Source organism: Pseudophryne corroboree, chromosome 5 (genome assembly GCF_028390025.1).
Source record: "Pseudophryne corroboree isolate aPseCor3 chromosome 5, aPseCor3.hap2, whole genome shotgun sequence".
NCBI lineage: Eukaryota > Metazoa > Chordata > Amphibia > Anura > Myobatrachidae > Pseudophryne > Pseudophryne corroboree.
The window spans coordinates 691,833,298-691,859,896 of NC_086448.1; the positions used below are offsets into that span (position 1 = coordinate 691,833,298).

Sequence of the window (26,599 nt, forward strand, 5' to 3'; positions counted from 1 at the left end):
TATTGCAAGGGAAGTTTAATTACCAACAGCTTATTATCTCTAATACCATCATTTTTTTTCTGAAGAGTTTTTTATTTAAACTAAAGAATCACCAGCAATGAAGTTTTCCAGATTGCTGTCACTGGGATAGAACTGACTGCATCCAATAACCGAAGCATCTTCCAAGAAGAAAGGTGAGAACATTTACAAATGATGGTGTTTTGGAGCTAAGAGAAAGACTTTTTCAAATGGTTAAAGGTCTAGACAGCTTCTGGCTAACAGAAGTTAATAGATGAATATCCCTTAATAAATTATTTATAATTTACTAATCCAAAGAAGTATTGAAAAGCATTTTACCCCAATGTCGAGAGCAGTGCCAGATTAAGGTCCTGATGGGCCTGGAGCTGACATTTATAAAGGGCCTATTGTGGGCTGCCGCAGGGGGTGTGACTACTGACATGGGGGTGTGGTCTGTGCCGTGAGGTGCAACTAGCACCAAGGAGGGCATAGCTACCCACCTTCCTTTACCCACTTCAATCTCCTTCTCCTCTTTTCTTAAATTAAGCATATACCTGTCTAAAGTAAAACAACACAAAAAAACACAAACTATGATTTATTAATAAAAATTAAATGAATGTTATTGAGGTTAGTAATACTCTGGGAACAAAAAAAAATGCCCAAATTATGTGATTCTAGTTTTTGTCAATTTTTAGAAAAATGACAAAACCAAAACCAGTCACAGCGTTTTCGGCACACCTCAGTATTTTACCAACATGCTCTGGTGCCCGTCCAATGACTCAAACAGCATATGGAAGTGGTGGTGTCACTCAGTCTGTCAATCAGGCAGAAGTAACAGCAGATTCAGAGTTGTAAGCAAAGGCAAAAAGAACACAACTGGGCAAAACCATGTGGGGCTGACACAACATGTGCAGAGAGATTTAGATTTGGGTGTATACCACTAATACTGGACAGCTTCATTTCTACACTGCAGTTTAGATTATAGTGGTAAATGTATTACCCTCCATTATGGAGGAGAAGCGGAATCAGCGCACGTTATAGCTCAGATAGAGCCCTGTCCATATCGGCACTGCTATCTAACAGTTTCGACAACTGCAGGTGGCGATACACCGCAGCTGGGATAGAGTTGTCCCTGGCTGTGGTGGGTGCCGGCTCCGGACTGCGTAAGGGATCACGTGTGAGTATGAGATATCGCGCATGTACAGTGGAGCCGGTCGGGCAGGGAGACACAGCGCGTCAGCACTGAGCTGATGCGCTGTGTGCTCAGTGGAACATCGCTGGAGGAGGGAGCACTAGGCAGACAAGATGTTAATACATCTTGTTGATGTCACTTCCTGCGTCGCCTCGTTAATCATGTGAAGCAGGAAGTGTTAGAGTGGCATGTATAATACATTTAGCCATCAGTTTGGACACACCTCACACTTCCCTACTAAAAAACAGTCGGATCGGCAAATCAGGTATTTTTTTAACATGTCATTTCCCCGATTTCTCAATGGATCGCTGATCGGCAGATCGGCGGTGCCGACGGTTTGGAGAATTGCAGCCTTGATGTATGGGGGGCAGTAACTTGCAGGAACAGTGTGATGCTGCTCAAATAATAGGGCTGTTCTAATCCGAGTGTGACCGCTTGACCGAAGTCTGCTGGGAAGGATCAGTCTGTGTGGTCACATTCAGAATAGGAAGCCCCTTGTAACCAATAGCTCCAGTTCACATGGCGCTGACTGCGGGAGGTCTCAGTCTGTTTGTGGTATGGTAACCTCAGCGGCTGAGTCAAGACTGAGTGGTTTTAAATTAAAATAAATGAGTGTGGTGTGCTGCGCTCCTTTACTGGATAATTATTTGGGCCAGATGTACTAAGCCTTGAAAAGTTATACATTTCACGGTGATAAAGTACCAACCAATTAGCTCCTAACTGTCATTTCTCAATCCCAGCCTGTAACATGGCAGTTAGCAGATAATTGGCTAGTACATTATCACCATGAAATGTATGACTTTTCAAGGCTTAGTAGATCTCCCCCATCCCTGTGTGTAGATAGATTTATTTATGACAGCGCCCAGCGACGTTCATTACTTTCATTAAACCGACATCCCTACCCCACATTACACCGCACAGCGGCATCCCTACCCCACATTACACCGTACAGCGGCATCCCTACCCCACATTACACAGCACAGAGGCATCCCTACCCCACATTACACCGCACAGCGGCATCCCTACCCCACATTACACAGCACAGCGGCATCCCTACCCCACATTACACCGCAAAGCGGCATCCCTACCCCACATTACACCGCACAGCGGCATCCCTACCCCACATTACACCGCACAGCGGCATCCCTACCCCACATTACACCGCACAGCGGCATCCCTACCCCACATTACACAGCACAGAGGCATCCCTACCCCACATTACACCGCACAGCGGCATCCCTACCCCACATTACACCGCACAGCGGCATCCCTACCCCACATTACACCGCACAGCGGCATCCCTACCCCACATTACACAGCACAGCGGCATCCCTACCCCACATTACACCGCACAGCGGCATCCCTACCCCACATTACACAGCACAGCGGCATCCCTACCCCACATTACACCGCACAGCGGCATCCCTACCCCACATTACACAGCACAGCGGCATCCCTACCCCACATTACACCGCACAGCGGCATCCCTACCCCACATTACACAGCACAGAGGCATCCCTACCCCACATTACACCGCACAGCGGCATCCCTACCCCACATTACACCGCACAGCGGCATCCCTACCCCACATTACACAGCACAGAGGCATCCCTACCCCACATTACACTGCACAGCGGCATCCCTACCCCACATTACACAGCACAGAGGCATCCCTACCCCACATTACACCGCACAGCGGCATCCCTACCCCACATTACACCGCACAGCGGCATCCCTACCCCACATTACACCGCACAGCGGCATCCCTACCCCACATTACACCGCACAGCGGCATCCCTACCCCACATTACACAGCACAGAGGCATCCCTACCCCACATTACACCGCACAGCGGCATCCCTACCCCACATTACACAGCACAGAGGCATCCCTACCCCACATTACACCGCACAGCGGCATCCCTACCCCACATTACACCGCACAGCGGCATCCCTACCCCACATTACACCGCACAGCGGCATCCCTACCCCACATTACACAGCACAGCGGCATCCCTACCCCACATTACACAGCACAGCGGCATCCCTACCCCACATTACACCGCACAGCGGCATCCCTACCCCACATTACACAGCACAGCGGCATCCCTACCCCACATTACACAGCACAGCGGCATCCCTACACCACATTACACCGCACAGCGGCATCGCGGCATCCCTACCCCACATTACACCGCACAGCGGCATCCCTACCCCACATTACACCGCACAGCGGCATCCCTACCCCACATTACACCGCACAGCGGCATCCCTACCCCACATTACACCGCACAGCGGCATCCCTACCCCACATTACACAGCACAGCGGCATCCCTACCCCACATTACACCGCACAGCGGCATCCCTACCCCACATTACACCGCACAGCGGCATCCCTACCCCACATTACACAGCACAGAGGCATCCCTACCCCACATTACACCACACAGAAGCACCCATTACTCACATTACACCGCACAGAGGCGTCCATTACTCACATTATACCGCACAGAGGCGTCCATTACTCACATTATACCGCACAGAGGCGTCCATTACTCACATTACACTGCACAGAGGCATCCATTACTCACATTATACCACACAGAGGCGTCCATTTCTCACATGACATCACACAGAGGCATCCATTACTCACATTATACCACACAGAGGAGTCCATTACTCACATTACACTGCACAGAAGCATCCATTACTCACATTACACTGCACACAGGCATCCATTACTCACATTACAACGCACAGCAGTGTCTGTTACTCACAGGCGGTGGTGATGTGGGGGGGGGGAGTGATAGTACTGCTCTATCACATGAGCACTTCGTTTGCAGGCAGAGGTCAGAGAGATTAGAAAAGACTTCTACTCACCAATCCTGCTGGATCCACCGCGGCCGCACCGTCTCTTCCTCCAAGGTCCGCGCGATGACGTCAGCAGAGTTTGGCATGCAAACCTCTTCCTCTTCCTGACAGCCGGGTGGTGTGGGGGCAGGACCTCTTCTCCTGTTAGCGGCCGGCGGCCGCACCACACTAGGCAAAGTAGGACGCGTGGGTGGGGTAGATGGGGCCACAGATGACAAGCGGCCCCACACACCAATCATACACCGGTCCTCTCCTTGGGAGAAGAGGATGAAACTACAGAGCCACAATTAATTTGCACTTTGCAGTACTGCTCAATAGAGTTCCTGTCCTGGCAGCAGGGCTTTTGCTGGGAAGCCTGAAGAAGCTCCTTCAGTTATGACTAAAAATAATGTCTCCATCTCCCTTCCTGCCACTGGGGTACCTGCCAGCAGCAGGACGCAGATCGCGGGCATAATGCCGCAAGGGGGCGTGGCCTAATGCCGCGAGGGGGCGGAGCTACAGTTGTGGGCTCTGAACATGAAAAAGACTTGGTTTCTCAGCTTCCCCGCATGTGCCACTGATCGGCACTGCGGCTGGGGGCTGAGGGGGGTCCGGCTGTTGTTGGTGATGCCAGAGGGGGCGGGCCGTGGGGGGCGCTGGAGGCTGCGGTAGCAGGAAAACACCATTTTCCTGTTTACAGCAGCATAGACATTTGCAGATGCTGTGGGCCTATTTTTGATTGTGGGCTTGGAGCTGCAGCTCCATCAGCCCCATTGTTAATCCGGCCCTGGTCGAGAGACACACCAGGTTGTTCCCAACTTTCTTGTGTTCCATTTAGGGACCTTGACCTGAATATATCCAAGTAATGGAGCAGAGGTCTGTTTGAAAATATATTTCTTAGCTAGCAGTAAAATGGCTCTCTCTAAGGCTAGTGAGAGCTTCCCAAACATGAGCTTGATGACCAGAAGATGTTTGAGAGAAAATGTAAATATTGTCCAGATATCACACAAACCATTTGTATAAAAGAGATTTGAGGCACTAAAGATTCTAGGCTTCTGGGACAAATAGGAAAAATAAAATTCCCTACAGCCTCAGAATAAAGAAAAGCAGACATCTGAGGGGTAAACTAAGGAGAGGCATTTAGAGAGAGTAACTTAAAGAACGTTGAATAACATTTCCATTAAAACCTAGGTTTTGGAGTTTCTTGACTTGTCAAAGCATTCTGCCTCTATGTGCCCGTGATTACCACAGTAGATACACAAGTTTTTCCTTAAACAGTTGTTTCCTTCCTGTGGACACAATTTACAATGGTTCGGTTGTATTGCTTTTTAAGGAGGAGATACAGTATAGGAACTGAAGCATTTAGCAAAACAAGTGTATTTAAGTAAATCTGGAACACCAAGCAAAATCTCTTTCCAAAATCTATGCCATAAAACGGATATCCAACTTGATACACAAACAAAGCAAATCATCTAGAGAAGAGGGGAAATCTCTATAGGAAAGTATATCCTTATTTTATGGTTACGCCTGCCAAAAGGTGTATGTCCAAAATGTCTCATCTTCCTAATTAGTTCAGAGGCCATGTTTCAAAATTGGATAGCATAATGATTTAGGGTAGAAGATCCCTGCCATAATAATAATAATAATAATAATAATAATAATAATAATAGACTGATAAATTACAGGGTCTTTAAAAACACCTCTAGGGAGGCTCTGCAGTCATGTAGTAATGGATTGTTACATCCCAATAAGCCCGATGACCAGGCCAGGGCATGATCAAACAATAAAGATATAGTAAAAGCCACAAAAGATATTGAACTTTATAACAAGATCCTGCAACATTTGTTAGAGTCATCAATATTCTTGGAAGATGTTGGTATGCTCAAAAGAGAAATTGCTGCTACAGCAGGCAGTTACTCCACCAGTCTAACATCAACATTGAACTGAAGATCAGTCTAACTGATTTTCAATGGGGACTACATTAAGGTGGTATAGGTTTGCTGCTGTAGGTTTAGGTTTTGGACCTCTAGTAATGATAGATTACATCTACTTTGGGACATTTATCTGAAAGGGAGGCATTCATTTTGCTGGCTGTCGGGATCCCAGCTGTCAGGATACCAATGCTGTAATCCAGACACCCGGTGAAATACCGGCGGTTGGAATCCCGACCCCTGGCCAGAATCTCCACTTGGGTGGTGGTCCACACCACCACCCGAGGGGGAATATAACCCCTTGGACATGCTGTGCTTGCCACTGGTATTCCGGCTGTCGGGATTCCGGTGTCGGTCTCCTAACAGCCAAGATAACATACTGAATCCATCTGAAAGACTTCTTAAACTTAGGGTGATTATTGCTTTATTATTTTTACCTACCCCCAGAGGGATGTGGTGACAGGTTGTTGCATATGTCTGTACAGTTATTGAATGTGCTGGTTAATTATTTTAGAACCTAGGTGGAGTTCCTTTTAGTGTATCTTTGCTGCACTGTTGTCTTGTCAATATGCGCATGAGCACAGAATTTTTTCTTGATAGTTCAGAAGCATAGGCATGGGTTCCAATATGATAATACAAGTAGAGGTCAGGAGCAATAGCAAAGGTTTAAAGATAGGCAGAGGTCTGGAACATGGGAAAACAACAGGAGCAAGGTAGTGTGACTTAATATTTTAGCATCTTGCTGCAGCCAGAGTGGGATTAAATAAACCTGCCATTTTTGCAACTTCCATCACAGCGATGACTGCTGTCTCTTTAAATCTTAGCTGACTCCATGCACTGATGACTCCCTAAAGGGTGCACTAGCACCTGGATGATGCATATTGGGGGTCATTCTGATCTGATCGCACGCTACTGTTCATCGCAGCGCTGCGATCAGGTCAGAAGTGCGCATGCGCCAGCGCCGCAGTGACAGGCAGAGGCGGTCGCTGGGCGAGAGGGTGTGGCACGATGGCGCTTGGCCGCCGTTTTGTAGGCGCGGTCCAGCCAACGCAGGTGTGGCCGGACCGTGCGGGGGGCGAACCGCGAAGAGTAGCTCCCGGCCAGCACGCAAAAGCTGCTGTGCGAGGCTTTTGTACTTCTGTGGGGGGAGGGGGCCTGACATGCGGGGCAGACTGGCCCTGTGCTGGGCATCCCCCCGCATGTCAGTGTGCCTGATCGTAGCCCTGCAAAATTTTGCAGGGCTACGATCAGGTCTGAATTAGGCCCATTGTGGCTGACAGCAAGGGAGGGCACCAGAGTGGATCTGCCATGAAGCACAGCATGGAAGATTTGCCAGATGGAGATATAGGGTAAGGGGTGATGCAACCCCTGCCGGATTGGGTAAGTAGGTCTTATGCTGTATCCTTTTGACAGACAGCTGAAGTTATGGTAAAGTAAGTAATGTATTTCACAATAAATATTTAAATCTTAAACTGAGAATTTAGCAGTTTAGTTTTTTTTGAGTGATAATGAAATGCCCCACTTACAGTATATGTTGTATCAGTGTGCATCATGTGACCAGGGGGTACAACAAGGGACCTGGCAGTTACGACATCAGTAAATACCTGATTCACAATTTCTACCTGTTGGATTTATAAAAATGTTTTGCTAAACCATCAAAATATAGCATATGACTCAGTCATTAAACAGTCATTAATCCAAAAAGTGTTGCAGTTAGGGACACGTATGACATTTATGCACATGGAACAGCAATTGGTTATATTTAGCTAGCCGTTGTGCTTTTGTTTGTTACCTTTTTAAATTGTCTTTAAAGGAGCAATTGTAAGCATGGTGGAACTGTGTGATTCAGACCGCCATCAGTAGAACAGAAAATGCAGTACAGTATGTGGTAAGCATTGTATAGTAGATCTCTTCAAATAGGTCACAGAGAACAATGAGCTTGATTGCATAATATATATTGGACATGTGAACAAATATCAAGGTCAAAAATAAGATAACATTCACCTGTGTCATTGGTTTCTTGGCAGGTACACCAAATACGCCATAGCTACAGATTATGGATAAAAGAATGAGATAATTAAAGTTTCCCGTGGTATGTAGTATATTTTTGTTTACTCACTGACATATTACTCCAAAGGAATATGATCCGAGTAAACATTACATGAAAGCAAGACAGTTGAAACAGTTGGTACAGTTGCTGCATTGTTTTAAGAAAATAATAAGACAATCATTCGTGATTTAATTATGTATTAATAAGTTGTAAAAATAGTGATGTCACCCCAGAAATTGCAACATAAGAGAGAATCAGATTTTGCGGATGATAGCACTTAGGACCTTATTCAGAGATGGATGCAGATCGCTGCATTCGCATGGGGGCCGCCCAGCATAGGGCAAAGCCAACCCGATGCGTCCGCAAATTAGAGTGCGGACGCATCGGAACTAAGGTTGACTCCTGGCAGCGTAGCCCGGCTGCGCTGTCAGGTGATCAGCCACCATTTCTTTAATCGGAGCAGCTGCGTGTGACGTCATGTATCCGCCCCAAAAATGGTCCCGGCCCGCCCCGCCCCTGTTCGGCCAGCTTCTTCCATTCATATTACGGTTGCATCCATCAGGGAACCGAACGCAATCTGTGTGCCAGCGCAGCTGCAGTGCGGCCGCAGTTTGTCTTTAGCCACAAACTGTGCTGCTGGCCACATCAGCAGCCAACTCAAATCAGCCCTTTAATACGTTAATACTGTTTCTATCATCCATGCTTTCTAACCCCTTAACTGGCGATTTTTCCGTTCACAACATTTTTAAAAAATGTATATTTACTAGTTTAAAAAAGTTTTTTTTAAATATTAAAATATTACATTATGCACATCTTTAGAATGGATCTCCTTGTCAAAAACTGGGGGACATAGTGGGGCAATGCGGTCGCATGTGATCTGACCATGCCAGTTCAGTGGTTATTATGGAGGTCATTCCGAGTTGATCGCACGTAGCAACTTTTGCTGCTTGTGCGATCAACTAGACGCCGCCTATGGAGGAATGTATTTTAGCATAGCAAGGCTGCGATCGCTTGTGCAGCCCTGCTATGCTAAAAAAGTTTTGTGCAGAACAAGACCAGCCCTACAATTATTTACCCTGTGCGATGGATCCAGCGAAGAAGGTCCCGGAAAGGACGTCAGACAACCGCCCTCCAAACACCTGGACATGCCTGTGTTCGGATCTCCACGCCCGGAAAACGGTGAGTATCCGCTCTGGAATGCCACCCCGCTGTCAATCTTTTTGTGATCGCGCTAGCGATCACTTTCTTCTGGTCATTGCCTGGCGCTGCGCATGCGCATTTCCAACCCGTTTGCACCGCAGCGATGAACAGCAGCGTGCGAACGGATCGGAATGACCCCGCATGTACGGAAGTTCCAATTCTCTCCCAGTTTATACATAGATAGTTATATTACATGACTTTAATTAAGCTATGTTACAAGTTCTACTTAAAATCTTAAGGGGTAACTCCTTTCAAAAATTAAAAGTTTTGTATTTCCCTAAATAAAATCATTATACTGAATAGTGCTAAACCATATTCCAGCTATAATTTTTTTAGCATCTAGAATCTGGTTGCTATGAGCAACACCTCCACTCGTTCCTTTTAGAAGGTTTTACAAATCACCCCCAAAGAGAGGTCACTTACGCTGATGGTCAAATAGAAACAGTGGGGTAAATTTACTAAGGTGGGAGGTTTTTTTTTTAGAACTGGTGATGTTGCCCATAGCAACCAATCAGGTTCTATTTATTAGCTTCTAGTAGTAGCTAGATAAATGTTAAGTAGAATCTGATTGGTTACTATGAGCAACATCACTCACCAGTTCTAAAAAAACTCCCATCGTAATAAATTTACCCCATTGATGACATTGATGTATGATTGGAAATATTATAAATATTATTTTATGTAATGTATGTTTCTCTAGATATAGAAAGCTTTGCATTTTACATACTGCTTAGTGCAAACTAAAGTACAGACATCGCCTTTCTATGCTCTGAGTCTCTCTTCTCGGGAGAAAGTGTGGAAAAACAATGCAATTGCAACAACTTTGTTTCAGTCACCGTGCATTGTGATTTGTACGGTGACTCCTTCCATTGTCTTCACTGCCTCATGATTATCAAATGGGAGGTGGGTGCAGTGGCGTAAGTTCATCACAGTCGCCCGGAGGCAAGATAAATATTGGTGCCCCCTATTTCCTATATTAAGATAAATATATGTATGTATGTATGTATGTATGTATGTATGTATGTATGTATGTATGTATGCGTGAGATATATATATATATATATATATATATATGTGTATATGGAGTATTCTGAAAAAAAATTATATACTGTATTTATACATTTAATTGTCTTTTATTTTAAGTCACACATTTCTTAGCAGTCATACCCAGGATTAGAACCCATGACCTGTTACACTAACAGCAGACACTTCACTGATGGAATTATTTGCTCCTGTAGAGGAAGCATGAGAATTCTAACTATATGAAGTTACGTGTAATTGTCAGAGAAGTAGCTTCATATAGTTAGAATTCTCATATTTCCTATACAGGAGCAAACAGCTTCATCAGTAAGGTGTCTGCTTCCAGTGTAATAGGTCGTGGTTTCTAATCCTGGGTATGACACTTGTAAAATGTGTATATTCAGTATAATAAAGTGGGTGTGATTTGTTAGGTGCAGGGACCAGTGAGGAAGTCGGCCACTGAAAAGACAGCGGCAGCTATCAATTAACTTAATTCAATGGTATCACAGAATGGGAGGAGAGGTGCCCCCCTTCAGAGCAGGAGCCCGGCGGCAGATGACTCCGTTGCCTCCCAGAGTTCTGCCTCTGGGTGGGTGGAAGCATAGAGTAATATGGAGGGTGACTTTCAAGAAACGTCATTACATTTGCAAGCAGCATACACTGGTTTTCTATACTCCATAGTATAGGCAGCAGAGAAAAACTCTTATTTTACACTTACATCATGACTAGACCAGTGACCTGTGGTCATGGTAGGCAGGGGTAGCAGAGCCTCACCTGTCATACTCCAGTATACGCCAGAGTTTGACTATAAAAATGATTAGAATAATACAAAGATAATGCACCATACATCTTTGTCTTATTCTAATAATTTTTATAGTCAAAACTCACCACCAAATTGCGTACAGTATGTATGTGTAAATCAGGCTGATACTAGCCAATGCCTCCCCAGCCACTGATCCCCCCACACCTCACTGCACTAGACAATTTGTTGCACTTCCGGTGGGCGGGGCATCTAGCATGGCCGCTTTTTAATCTCTCTCTACACAGGGGCTAAAGTAATCCACTCCAATCCTCCCTTTCTAGCCCTCATGGGGTTACATATTTTATAGGAGTGTGTTCCCCGAGTATATAGGAACGTTTTGATATCTTACTCCCCCCTGTGGACCTATTATCCACTGAAGTCGAGCCGTTAATGCAGACGGCGTGGAGGGTTGCTTGCCTTTGGGAGGAACGCGTCTGCAGCCACTGAAGCATCGGCCGCCCTGCCCCCTCCACCAACCCTTATCCCCCGCATCCCTGATCAGCTCTTTCGGGGAGATCACACTACGGGGCACTCGTTCGCCTGCCTCGTGCGGCGGCGCCCCCACCGCGACTGTTCGAGACTCCGGCCGTGGGTTCCTGGGGCTGTGCTCGGGAGGCCTGGGCCGCCGGGCGGGGGGTCCCCCCGTTGTGACACCACAGCTGGGTTTCCTGCTTCACACGGAGCCGCTGCCTGCCGGACGGAGGAATCCTCTCTACATCGTGGGCCGGGGTGCAGCACGGGCTATCCCCCCTTCACTCACTGGACCGCCCGCTTCACGGGCACGGCTGATCCCCCTGGTGCCTCTGTGACCCAACCGGCTCTGCGCCGCCGGAAATACCTGCGGGGATTGCCGCGGCTGTGCATTATCCCCTGCTGCGGACGCTATCCTGACAGGGGCCGTCTGATGCTTAGGGCTGCTATTAACCCCCCCACTCGTGCCCTTGTGGATGGCCGCGGGAGCCGGTGGGAGTGTGTACCTGCTGTGCGGCCGTTTATAAATCCCTGCACGGACCTGATGTTATCACCGTGCCCCATCCCTACTTGTGCCGTTGAGGACTGACGCTGAGACTGCCAGTCAACTCTTGCTGACATCCGTGGGACCGCGTGATTGCAACTCCCCAGGCTTTCAATCGACTGGTGCTCCTGGAGATGTCCCAACACCTGTTGCTGTCGTTCACTTGCAGGGCCCTGCAACTACCCCAGGTACTAACACTGTTTGTCCCCCCTACTGCCTTTTACTAACGGTCCCCCCTTTCCTCATTTACATTACTCCATACTTGATACCATCCCCCCTCGTGTGTGAGCCTTTTCCCCCCTTGCAGTCCATTCCTCTCCTTCCTTATCAAACCTACCCTTACTTGCTCCCCCCTCTCTCTCTACCTCCTCAGCACATATTTTTCTGTGCACCACAGGTGATACCTGGGACGCCTCTGCTGATATGACACAGTGGAGCTGGGAGACATACACTAGCTCCCCCTGACCCTCAGACCACAAAGTTCTGACCCTCTGTGAAGGGAGGTTACACGAAGCCCTTCTGCTGGATTCCATTATTGTGATGGTAGCAGACCTATCATACGGCTGAAATTTCCTACACTACTCACCATCCAGGGTTGTATATAATGCCTTGAACTCTTGCGGATCTGGGGCGAACATCAGAAACTATACCATTGTACCAATTTGCTAACTGGCCTTTACTGTCACTGTTTTTATATACTTAATATTGTCGAGTTCTCTGAATTGTTACGAGCCATTTAGTAGGTATACGCTGTATTGTTTTGACAAATTTAATGCACTGTTCTTTCTGCTACACAACCTATTCATATTGTTTTGATACTGCTATACCATTTCACTTTCTGTTGTTCCTATCGGAACCTTCCTGTAATGTTTGTTATTTTTCATATATGGTTCACATGTGACGTTTGTTATTTTCATCTCAGTACTCTATTCTGTATTGCTTGACATAACATAATGTTCCTGGAAGCATAGAATATTGTTTCTAGATATATATACTTTTATCCTAGTTAAAAATTGCTGTAGTTTGTTGCCGGGGCTGCTCCGTGAGCCCCCTTGCGGGTTGCGGTATGCTCTAGATAATGGGCTTGGCCTAGCACCTCCGCCCGAGCTCTGTATGTAACCGCCTCTGTATCTTTGCCACTGTCCGTATCGGGGAAGCACTATTTAGAGGTGCCACTGACTGCCCCATATTTCATCCTCTGGGGTATGGACAAATACCTCGACAAGACCATGCCCCCGAAACAGTCCAACACCTCACATAAGGCGGGAAAGAGCCCCTCCCTAAATCAGGCCCACCCTCCCCAGTTGGACACGGGTCGGAACCACTTAGTTTGCCCAGTGACAAAACCCCTCCTCTTACGGCCAAAGAGATTTCTGATTTTCTCATGCCCTTACTTGATAAGCGATTTGACGACCTACAAGCCCGCTTAGAATCGGGCCTGGCTCGCATAGACTCTCATGCAACGCGTCTTACTGCGTTGGAGACGAGACTGGGAGACACTGAGGACCTAGTCCAATCCTGTCAGGCGGGGATATCATCTCATCATACATATATACAGCAACTGCAGGATAAAGTCGAGGACCTGGAGAATAGATCTCGTAGGAATAACCTTCGATTTATAGGTGTTCCGGAGTCCTTGACGGGCCAGGCCCTCTCCTCATATCTGTCTGTAGACCTCCCAAACTCGTTGGGAATTATAGATGATATGGAAATCCCACATCTTGAAAGAGTCCATAGGTTGGGGGCGATGCCCAGAAGGGCGATGTTCGCTACCTTGACTATAGGGCCAAAGAACAGGTTCTCACAGCTTATCGTAAAACTAGAGAGTTGTTGGTCAAGGGTCACAAGATCTTGATATTCCAAGACTTCTCAGTTGCAGTGGCTCAGAAACGAAACAAAAGGAATTCTCTGAGGTTTGCTCCCATTTGCATAGCAAAAACATCAGATTTGCTCTGTTGTACCCAGCAAAACTACGGGTCACAGAGAATGGTAATCAGGTGTTCTACACGGATCCGGAAGTGGCGAGATCTCGTTTTCTGACTCATAAATCCCCATCAAAGTCACCTGTTGGTTAGGGTGTTTGTCGGGAAGGAACAAGGGGTTGATTGTATCGGGTACTTCCGCCTCGGGCGGATATGTGCTCGCCATTAATTGGCTTATTTTTTTTTAGTTTACAGATAATATAGTACCTTACTACAAGTGTTCACCTTAACAATTTAATACTTATTTTGTTGGATTTTTGTGTGCGCACCACTAGACCTAGTTGGTGCCCACTATAGTTTTGGAAGTTGGGAAAATGTTGGAAAAAGATGTTATGAGTTATCATGGTTCACTATTGTTGTTTCACACATTAAGACTGTTATATATTTTATGTCATGCTGATGTTTGTGTTGTTGAAATCACTGATGTCCTGGCGACCTTGGTACGGGAGGGGGACCGCCACTGTCCACCTGAATTTATTGATTACCAGTCAAGTTTCACATTGCCCTGAGGGGATTGGGTAGCCATGCCGTCTGTAGTTTCTTCCTCTGATGAGGTACTACCCCTGAAGCCGATACAATTCATCTCCTGGAATGTAGGGGGACTTAACTCCCCAATCAAGCGACGACGTGTGACTGCACATCTTAAACGTTTCCACCCAGATGTGATTTTCTTACAGGAGACCCACTGGCTGGCGGGGGAGGAAAATGTCCTGAAGGCACCATGGCTCGGCCCCTGTATAGCTGCTCCCTTTCGAACGAAGGCCAGAGGGGTAGCGATACTTTTTCAGAAAAACCTACCTGTTACTGTTCTGTCCGAAATCATTGATCCCGAAGGCAGGTATATCATTATGGACATAGAGCTTTTCCATACCAAATATACACTTGTCAATCTATATGCCCCTAATGTCAATACACATACATTTATACAGGACATTGCCCATACTCTTTTAAGCAGAACCAACTACTCCCTGATAGTGGGGGGGACTATAACATGGTGGACGATCCTACAGTTGACAGATCGCCAAGTGTGCCGAGATCTACTGACTCCCAGAGCAGACATCTACTGGCCTTTCGAGACTCACTGGACCTCTCTGACCCATGGAGATTACTGCACCTGACTGATAGGACACACACCCATTTGTTGCTTGCTCATGTAACCTTGTCTCATATTGACAGGTTCTTAATAGCCGATGACTTAATATCCCAGACCGCGGGGGTTGATATACTCGACATATTGATCTCTGATCATGCCCCTGTCACGCTAGCGCTTTCCCATCCCCATATGCATCCGACAGATCGTATTTGGCGGTTCCCACAATATTTGGCAACTTCAGAGGACTTTAAATTATACCTAACTTATCATTGGACTAATTACGTTGATGACAACATAGAATATTGGGACAAACCCGAGATTTTCTGGAATGCCTCAAAGGCAGTGATGAGGGGTCATATTATTAGTTATGTCTCTCGGAAGAAAAGAGACTCCAAATTGGAATACACTACGTTAAAGGCTGCTATGTCCAGGACCTTTCGAACATATACTGCTAACCCGACAGAGACTACCCTTGACGAATACAAACAGGCCAGATGCCTACTTGAAACCTACTTAGCCACCCAAGCGAAACATTCCTTAGACTACACTAAAAATAAATTCTATAGATGGGGCAACAAGGCTGGTAGATTATTGGCGGTCATCTCTAGACCTCCCCAACAACGTCATGTTATAACTACCATACACCACCCCAGGACCGGTCGGGTTATCACAAAATCGCAGGAAATAGTAGAACAATTCCATTCCTACTTTCAGTCCTTGTTTCAATCGACACAAATAGACACTGATCTACAAACACAGTTACTCACGGATGACGTGCTGCCCCCTCTGACCAGAGACCAGAGAGAAGCCCTTGTGGGTCCAATAACAGCGGAGGAAATTAACGCCGCCATCTCCAATCTGCCCCATGGTAAGTCCCCGGGCCCAGATGGCTTGTCAGGCGATTATTACCGCATGTTACAGGCCCAAATTGTCCCCTCATTACTGGAACTATTTCACGCAATACACGAAAGGAGTTCCCCGTCCCCGCTTTTTAATGAAGCCTTTATTACACTTATTCCTAAACCTGGTAGGGACTCCAATTTCCTTTCCTCCTACAGACCAATTAGTCTCCTAAATGTAGATTACAAACTCCTAGCTAAGATTATGGCGACGAGACTCCAGTCCATCCTTCCTGATATTCTCACTACGACACAAATGGGTTTTGTGACTGGCAGACATGCGGTTAAGGCAATCCGCATGGCACTGGCGGCGGTAACGGCGTCCCAGTCTCCCTGCACAGACTCCAACATGCTTCTTAGCCTCGACGCCAATAAGGCTTTTGATATGGTACTATGGCCACACTTATTTGCTGTGTTGGAGAAAAGGGGGTTTGATGTGAGTTTCATTAACTATATACAATATATCTACAGCGCTCCATCCGCCTCACTATTAATTAACGGGATCAGAGGTCAACGGTTCTTTTTGGAAAGGGGAACCCGTCAGGGATGCCCTTTATCGCCTCTCCTATTTAACTTGGCCCTTGACCCGCTGCTTAGAACATTGCAGGATTGGTCTGTTTTCAGAGGGATAAAAGTGGGTAGTCAGGAAATTAAACTCTCAGCCTTCGCTGACGACATCCTCCTTTATATATCGGACCCCGAATGTTCCCTAACTCAGATCATGGACAGGATTAATTTATTCGGCCGCATTTCGGGTTTTAGTATTAATATGGACAAATCGAAGGCCCTGTTGTTGTGTGGCACTGTGACGTGTCCGACTTGGGCCGCACACTTCCCCTTTCATTGGGTATCCACATATATCACATACTTGGGTATTAGGGTCCCACGCTATATTTCAGAACTATATAAATTCAACGTATATAAGGTAATACACACCTTGACCGATGATGTTAAGAGATGGGAACGTCTTCCATTGTCATACCTTGGTAGGGCCAGTCTCTTGAAAATGGTGGCAATACCTCGCCTACTATACCCCTTGCAAACACTTCCCATACTGTTGACGAAGCAGGACTCACAACAGATTAATAAACTTATTAGAACCTTTATATGGAGGGGGGGCCGAGCTCGCATCGCTTTGCGTAAGCTTACTCAGCCTAAATCCAATGGGGGTATTAATTTTCCAGATGTAGTGGTTTATAACCACGCTGCTCTTTTGAGACACTTAAGGGACTGGTTGCAGAACAGCTCTATTTACACGAACACATCACTCGAACAAAGCTTCCTTCCGACTGTAGCCTTGACATGTTTCCTCCATCAGCATGACTGGGAAATACCTGATCACATTCGGTCTAACCCTCTTCTATGGTCTACCAGGAAGATGTGGCACATACTGCGACATGATGCGAAACTGAACCCGTATTACTCCTTACACCTGCCCCTAATTAAAAACCCAGACTTCTTGGATGGCATGGCTGCTCACCCCTTCCAGACTTGGAGGGAGGAGGGCATAACATCACTTCGCTCATTAGTGGCAGTGGAAGACCACCGTCCGCTCACCCTCTCAGAGGTCTCAGCGGGGCATGAGGTGATTGTCTCATCTCCCCTTTCATTTTTACAGACACAATTCTATGTCAGACATGTCCTTGCACACTTTGCGGATGGGGACTGGACCAACTCCCTGGATAGTCTCTTAGCACTCCCGATACCGAGACATAAGGCCATTTCCATCCACTACACTTTCTTGAGAAAAATTTTAGACCACGCTACTGTGAGGGGTGATATGTCCACTTGGTTGGCTCACTTCCCTGATCTGACCATACCAATTATGGAAAAATCGCTACTTTACTCCAGAAAAGTCCTCCCAGCAAGCATGTACACTGAGTTGTTTCTTTTTCTTAATATCTATCATAACACTTACTTATCCCCACTACGGCGCTTCCACATGGGAGCGACGACTCGCACTCTTGTCCAAAATGTCATCAGAATGAAGCAGATACTTTTCATTGTTTGTGGACATGCCCGATTGTGCAATACTTCTGGCATATAGTTAGGAGATATGCGGAGGCAAATCTAATTACCTATGTGCCCTTCACCCCGAATGGGCAGTCCTGGGTATTATTGATCCTGCCCTCCGAATGCCATCGGAATGTAAAAACTACTGATAGCCTTAAGCGCAGATGGGAAAAAGACTATACTACAGGGATGGATAGATAGTACACCACCACAGATACCACTATTCCTCAATAAGTTACATCATATATTTAGGATGGACTGGGTGGAGGCCATTGTGGACAGAGGTAAACAAGTGGAACGATTCTTTCACCTATGGGAATCCTACATCCCCACCTTGCCCCTTACCACGCGTCTAAACATTCATAACAGCCTCAAAAACACCACGTGGTACCTAACTAGACTAGCCACACAGGAACAACCGGTATCCCTGGTCTAGGTGCGGGTGGCTGTGGCGGCCTCCCTCTGGGTTGCCTATAACATATACAATAACACTGTCATGATAACTGTTAACCGTTTTTTTTTTATTTATCTTTTTATATTTGAAGAATAATGTCTTAACTATTGGTTAATGTAGAAGACGCTGATGTGCACTGCTTGATCTTAACGCCAGTACACTATTGTTTTAAGATTTATATACGTCTTGTGACTTTCATGATGACTCAATAAAAAGTTTTTTTTGAAAAAAAAAAAAAGACAATTTGTTGCAAATCAAATATTTGAATAACGACAGGTTTTTCTTAACGTCTTTAAAATATATGAAAAAGGCTAGTTTCCAATATCTTCAATAAGTACAACATAGAGCTACTATCTCATCATGTAATGTGGGAAGAATCAGGCAGAAAGTTTTTGGTGGCAGCAAAATAATAATATAAATCTAATTGAGTGATACAGTATTTAGTTGGCGGACCTAATAATGTTGAAAAATAACATTATTGGTCTTTTAGTAATCATTTTTTATTGAAGTATGATGCACTGTTACATGCAAGCAAAAAAACCTGTATTCTCTGAAGAAGAAAAAAAGCAGAGTTACAATTACCATGAAACATTTTCAGTGTACAGGATACATTGAGACCAGTCAATCTGAGTAAAAGGTAGTACAGAAAATGGTTATAGGAAAATAAACATTTTAATTTCTACTTAACACAATAAAGGGGTAATTTAAATGTTATCACACAGCAGATATCCTGTTTATTGCCCCTATCGGATCTCTTTGTGCGCATTTCAGCTCGCTAAACCCGGGGGTAGCGAGCTGAAATTAACTTGTCGCGCCTGTCGGCTGCAACATTCAAATACAGCCAGTGGGCGCAAACGCGGGCGGGAGGGGGGACAGGGACATTTGAATATGGCCCTATGGTTGCAGCATCTGTGTGACAGCCCAGGGAGAGAGATTGCGTAAGTTTATAATAGTTTACGGTTTATAATGCAGATAGTATATGGTCTATAATGCAGATTTTTTTTTGGAGGCGAATCCGCCTTCGGCTCTCAATAATGTAAGCACTGAATAACCATTTAACATTAACCACCAGCAGAGTAGGCCTTGGGAATATGCCATATATTGTAGGTGATTGCCTTTGGTGCCGTTGATCAGGATGGGGGGAGGGGGGTGCTGTGACCTATCCCCCTACATCCCTTAGCACACAGTGGCAGGAGGAGCTGCCAGCAGACATGACCTCTCAGAGGTGATACAATCAGTGCCACAATGCCATAGACCAGGCATTCCCAACCGCGGTCCTCAAGGCACACCAACAGTGCAGGTTTTAGTGATATCCAGGCTTCAGCACAGATGGTTAAATCAAAATAACTGAGGTGCTAATTAAGTCACCTGTGTCCAAGCCTGGATATCACTAAAACCAGGACTGTTAGTGTGCCTTGAGGACCGCGGTTGGGAAACACTGCCATAGACACTAGGATCCAAGGCAGTATGCACATTATTCTCATTAAATTGAATAGGACTCATTGTTGATGATTGGGATAGTCCTTTCCTCCTACAGCTCTCTGGCCAGCTCCTGCCACCCCTGCATGTAAAAATGCAAGGTTTCCAGGGGAATTCCCTGGTTCTTCCTGTTTTATTCTGGTCAAAAGCTCAAAATTCCTGATTTTCCTTATACAGTACGTTTCTTTTAGTTAAAACACTGCAATAGATGCTTTAAAAGCCTACGTTAATGTCATATATTACAAAACCATTGTCCCTTTATGATTTCCATTGTTTGTGCAGTGATCAGCCTGCAATGGAAAGCTAGAGTTACTAGATTCCTGCCACTGCTTGCACTGTTTACCAACTCCACCCCCCCTACCCTTCATTCCCTTCCCCGTTCATCTCTAGTCTCCACCCTCTCCCCTATCTCTTCACCTATGTTAAATGGCCATATAGAATGCATTAGAGAAGAGACTCTTATCTAAGAGACAGGAAAAAACAAACAATTGAATACTCCCTTAAAACCCCAGAATTAATTGATTTTAAAAACAAACAAAGATTTTGGGATACAAGTATGCAACAACAAAAAGTACATACAATAAACAAGGCCAGGACAAGTTGTCATACCTGTTAGGCGCCGAGGGTCCGCCCGTCAGTGCGGCCCGGCGCCTAGCAACTAGGGACGCCGCAGGCAGACAGCCGCCGGCTCCCTAGCAACGCTAGACGCCGGGCGCACGGAGCCGCTCAGACCCTAGCAACGGGGACGCCACGGTCAGACCGCGTTCCCCGTTGCTGGGTCTTAATTAATCAGTGCTTGTGTATTCTGGCCGTGCAGCATGCAGCTGCACGGCATCATTATGTGATTACCCTGTCTGGATCATGATTGGAGGGCTCCCAAATTTAAGCACTCTCAGGACTTCTCACAGACGCCGGTGATAGCTTCCCGTTTGCTGTGTCAGTTACAGAGAGTTTCCAGTCCTGCTCTACCCGGTTGTTCCTGTCCTCAGTGATCCAGTACTCGGAATTTGTCATCTATTCCTGGAGTCCGACCGAGCACCTTTAACATCCTGTGGTGTTCGTGAGTCGCGGCGTAGCCGTGTGTTGCGGCTTGACCGCTTACTATTTATTATTTAGTTTATTGTGTTCTGGAGCTTTTGCGGAGGATTCCGCTCCCACAAATCCACTCTGGTATCCAGCGGTGCTGGATAGGAGTAACGGATCAGTGGATCTTTGGTTGTCCTTTTCCCTGGCGGTTTGTCCGCACATACTTTTGGTTTAAGTTAGATAGCTTGTAACCCCTGGCCTGGTTGCTTAGTCAGAGGGCCCCTTGTTATCAACCTGTCTCGGATTTCCCTTTGTCTCCCATTAAGACCTGAGGGGGCATCGGGGTTGGGCAGACATAATCCGCCCTTCGAACGCGGCTGCCATGGGCTCAAGCAACCATAGTCTCGCAGGGGATTTCTGATAACACGGGCGAGACAACGGAGTTAGGGCGCCAGGGGTTACTAGGCTTTCCTGCTCCCGTACCAGCATATCCTTCCAGTACTCAGACCTCTGCCATAAAGATCTCCTCTGGTCTGGAGTACGGGAATCATAACATTATCACCGGCCCAACTAAAATTTAAAAAAATTAAACAGGAGTTAATTTTTTTCCCCTTATTCTGTTGGGAGATTTGTCAGCCTCATGAATCCCTCCGGTGTTGGGCCAAATCCTGGCCAGCTTTTAGTTAGCCAGATTCAAGAGCTTACTCAGATGGTTCAAGATCTGTCCCTTCGGGTGAGGTCACAGGAAGATCTGTTACGGACTTCCCCGAGGGTCATTCCTGAACCAAAAATGCATCTGCCTGACCGTTTTTCTGGGGATAGAAAGCAGTTTTTTAATTTTAAAGAGTCTTGTAAACTGTATTTTCGTTTAAGACCAGTCTCCTCAGGTACGGAATCTCAGCGGGTAGGAATTATTATTTCTTTGCTACAGGGGGATCCTCAGACCTGGGCTTTTGGCTTAAAGACAGACGATCCGGCTTTATTGTCTGTAGACGCCTTTCTGGGGTCTTTAGGGCTATTGTATGATGACCCTGATAGAGAGGCATCCGCCGAGAGTCAGTTGCGTGCTCTCAGACAGGGTAGGAATCCCGCAGAGATTTATTGTACGGAGTTTCGCCGTTGGTCGAACGACTGTGGATGGAATGATCCAGCCCTGCGCAGTCAGTTTCGCCTCGGCTTATCCGAGTCTATAAAAGACAGTCTCCTTCAGTATCCCGCTCCTGAGACTCTCGATAAACTCATGGAGCTCTCTATTAAGATTGATCGTCGTCTCAGAGAGCGGAGGGCTGAAAAAGGAGCATCTGTTGGGTCTTCTCCTTGTGTTTTTTCCATTCCTGTGGACATAGAGGAGCCCATGCAGATAGGCCTCTCCAAACTGTCTCCTGAAGAAAGAACCAGAAGGCAAAATTCTGGTCTTTGTTTATACTGTGGGGGTAAGGGACATTTTGCCCGTAGTTGTCCGAACAAGTCGGGAAACGCCTCGACCAAGTGAGTTGTGAGGGGGTTCACTTTGGTCTGCAGCTTATCTCCTCAAATAATTCACTGTTGGTTCCAGCTAAAGTTTCCTTTGGCAGCCTCTGTTCCTCGATCTCGGCTTTTGTGGACAGTGGAGCTGCAGGGAACTTTATGGATTTAACATGGGCTAAGGCCTTAGGTATTCCTCAGTTAGCCTTGGGTAGGTGTATCACCATGCATGGTTTAGATGGGAGTCCCTTGTCCAATGGGGTTATTTCTCTCTGTACACCTCCTGTTCTACTTTCGGTAGGAGCTCTGCATTCTGAAAAGATTGAGTTTTTCCTTACCCATTGTCCAGCAGTTCCTGTGGTTCTGGGTCACCCTTGGCTGGCCTTTCATAATCCCATCATTGATTGGCAGTCGGGGGAGATCTTACAATGGGGTACCATCTGTAATAAGGAATGTATTACGCTTCCCATCAGAATAGCTGCTGTCATTCCCGCACCCATTCCTGTGGAATACCAGGATTTTGTTGATGTATTTTCCAAGGGCAATGCGGATATTCTGCCTCCCCATAGGCCTTATGATTGTGCTATCGAGTTAATTCCTGGTGCCACTTTGCCTAAGGGAAGGTTATATGCATTGTCCGGACCTGAAACTATGGCCATGAATGAGTATGTTAAAGAAAGCCTAGGGAAAGGATTTATCAGGCCATCTAAATCCCCTTTAAGTGCAGGCTTCTTCTTCGTGGAGAAGAAGGATGGATCACTCAGACCTTGCATTGACTTTAGAGCCTTGAATACAATCTCAGTAAAGAATACTTACCCTTTGCCGCTTATTTCTGTCCTCTTTGATCAGCTACGTTCGGCTGTGATTTTTTCTAAGATTGACCTGAGAGGAGCATATAACCTCATCAGAATCAAGTCAGGGGATGAGTGGAAAACGGCATTCAGTACTCAATCAGGCCACTATGAGTATCTGGTTATGCCATTCGGCCTGTCCAACGCTCCGGCAGTTTTCCAGGATCTCATTAACGATGTGCTCCGTGAATTTCTTGGAAGATTCGTTGTAGTCTACTTAGACGATATTTTGATATATTCTGACTCTATTGAACAACATGTTACCCAGGTGCGTCAGGTTCTAAAAAAATTACGTGAAAATCACCTATATGCCAAGCTGGAGAAGTGTGAATTTCATGTCACGGAGGTATCCTTTTTAGGGTACATTATTTCCCCTCGGGGATTCTGTATGGAACCAAAGAAGCTCCAAGCCATCCTTAGTTGGGCGCAACCCACCAATTTAAAAGCAATTCAGCGCTTTTTAGGGTTTGCGAATTACTATAGAAGATTTATTCACTCTTTCTCTGACCTAGTTGCTCCCATTGTGGCACTGACTAAAAAGGGAGCAGATCCTACCAACTGGTCACGTGAAGCGGAGTTATCTTTTCAGGCCTTGAAACAAGCCTTTGTCTCAGCCCCGGTCCTCAGACATCCCAACCCAGAATTGCCTTTCATTGTTGAGGTTGATGCCTCGGAGGTTGGAGTAGGGGCTATCCTATCTCAGAAGGATCCGGATTCCCTGGAATTACATCCTTGTGCCTTCATGTCCAGGAAATTCTCATCTGCTGAATCCAACTACGATGTTGGTAACCGGGAATTACTGGCTATTAAATGGGCTTTTGAGGAGTGGAGGCATTGGCTTGAAGGAGCCACTCATACCATTTCAGTTTTGACTGATCACAAAAATCTTCAATACATTGAATCAGCTAAACGGCTGAATGCCCGGCAAGCTCGTTGGGCTTTATTTTTTACTCGTTTCAAGTTCATTATCACCTTCAGGCCAGGTTCCAAGAATACCAAGGCAGATGCCCTGTCACGCAGTTTTCTTCCAGTTCAAGACAACAGTCCTGTTACTCCCATACTTCCGTCTTCAGTCATTCGGGCAGGTCTCACACAAGATTTATTTACCCAGTTAAAGCAGCTTCAACATCAAGCTCCTGGAAATACTCCTGCTGGTCGTCTTTTTGTCCCAGAGTTTTTGAGAGCAACGGTTTTGATGGAGTTTCATGATAGCAAGGTTGCCGGGCATCCGGGGATCGCTAAAACTTTTGAATTAGTTTCCCGCTCGGTATGGTGGCCTGGTCTTTCCAAAGACATTAAGGAGTTTGTTTTTTCTTGTCAGGTCTGTGCACAGCATAAGGTTCCCCGTTCCTTGCCTATCGGTCAACTTATGCCCTTGAATGTTCCTCTTAGGCCATGGTCTCATATTTCCATGGATTTTGTGGTGGACCTCCCTCTGTCAGCCGGATGCCGAGTCATATGGGTGGTAGTGGACCGTTTTAGCAAAATGGCCCATTTCATTGCTCTTCCCCGATTGCCATCTGCCCAGGGATTTGCAGTCTTGTTCCTCCGCCATGTTTTCAGACTCCATGGGTTACCCACTGATATTGTTTCTGATCGGGGTCCACAATTCATTGCACAATTTTGGAAGTCTTTTTGTGCCTCATTAAAGATGAAATTATCTTTAACGTCTGGCTACCATCCCCAATCCAACGGGCAGACTGAGCGAGTTAATCAATCATTAAAACAATATTTGCGTTTGTACTCGGCCAAACTCCAAAATGACTGGTCTGAGTTTCTTCCCTTTGCAGAGTTTGCTTACAACAATGCCTGTCATTCCTCCACCAATGTATCTCCATTTTTTACAGTTTTTGGTTTTCACCCCAGAGCTAATTCCTTTTTTCAACATTCTTCTATCTCCTCACTGACCTTGACCTCTCATCTCAAACTCATTTGGAGAAAAGTGCACCTGGCTCTCAGAAAAGCGGCATTTCGGGAGAAAAATTTTTCTGACAGGCTCCGGCGGCCGTGCACTTTTAAAGTTGGAGATAGGGTATGGTTGTCGACTCGCAACATTAAACTTCGACAAACCTCAGCCAGATTGGGTCCTAAATTTATTGGACCATTTCATATTATCAAAAAAGTCAATCCAGTGGCTTTCCGGTTACGTTTACCAAAAACTTTACGGATCGGAAATACCTTCCATTGCTCCTTGTTAAAACCATATGTTTCGTCCAGTAGATTTCCTCGCAAGATCTCTCAGGGGAAATCACCAATAGATGTACAGGGTCAGCAGGAGTTCTTAGTGGAGAAGGTTCTCGATTCCAAGTTGTCCCGGGGTCGGCTTTATTTTTTGGTACATTGGAGAGGTTATGGTCCAGAAGAAAGGTCTTGGGTCCTGGATGAGGATCTCCATGCCCCGAGGCTCAAAAGGGCATTTTTTCGAGAATTTCCTCAGAAACCTGGCCTTAGGGGTTCCTTGACCCCTCCTCAAGGGGGGGGTACTGTTAGGCGCCGAGGGTCCGCCCGTCAGTGCGGCCCGGCGCCTAGCAACTAGGGACGCCGCAGGCAGACAGCCGCCGGCTCCCTAGCAACGCTAGACGCCGGGCGCACGGAGCCGCTCAGACCCTAGCAACGGGGACGCCACGGTCAGACCGCGTTCCCCGTTGCTGGGTCTTAATTAATCAGTGCTTGTGTATTCTGGCCGTGCAGCATGCAGCTGCACGGCATCATTATGTGATTACCCTGTCTGGATCATGATTGGAGGGCTCCCAAATTTAAGCACTCTCAGGACTTCTCACAGACGCCGGTGATAGCTTCCTGTTTGCTGTGTCAGTTACAGAGAGTTTCCAGTCCTGCTCTACCCGGTTGTTCCTGTCCTCAGTGATCCAGTACTCGGAATTTGTCATCTATTCCTGGAGTCCGACCGAGCACCTTTAACATCCTGTGGTGTTCGTGAGTCGCAGCGTAGCCGTGTGTTGCGGCTTGACCGCTTACTATTTATTATTTCGTTTATTGTGTTCTGGAGCTTTTGCGGAGGATTCCGCTCCCACAAATCCACTCTGGTATCCAGCGGTGCTGGATAGGAGTAACGGATCAGTGGATCTTTGGTTGTCCTTTTCCCTGGCAGTTTGTCCGCACATACTTTTGGTTTAAGTTAGATAGCTTGTAACCCCTGGCCTGGTTGCTTAGTCAGAGGGCCCCTTGTTATCACCCTGTCTCGGATTTCCCTTTGTCTCCCATTAAGACCTGAGGGGGCATCGGGGTTGGGCAGACATAATCCGCCCTTCGAACGCGGCTGCCA

At 46.5% G+C, this 26,599-nt stretch overlaps 1 protein-coding gene across 5 annotated transcripts in view; it reads right to left on the reverse strand.

The window, feature by feature from the left end:
* PDE7A (phosphodiesterase 7A) overlaps positions 1 to 26,599 on the reverse strand; it is a 593,823-nt gene that overhangs the window by 365,512 nt on the left and 201,712 nt on the right. For all 5 annotated transcript variants that reach the window (XM_063923814.1, XM_063923815.1, XM_063923817.1 and 2 more), the window contains one exon: positions 7,973 to 8,015. In XM_063923814.1, the coding sequence (XP_063779884.1) occupies positions 7,973 to 8,015 (43 nt within the window). The remainder of the gene's footprint in view (positions 1 to 7,972; positions 8,016 to 26,599) is intronic.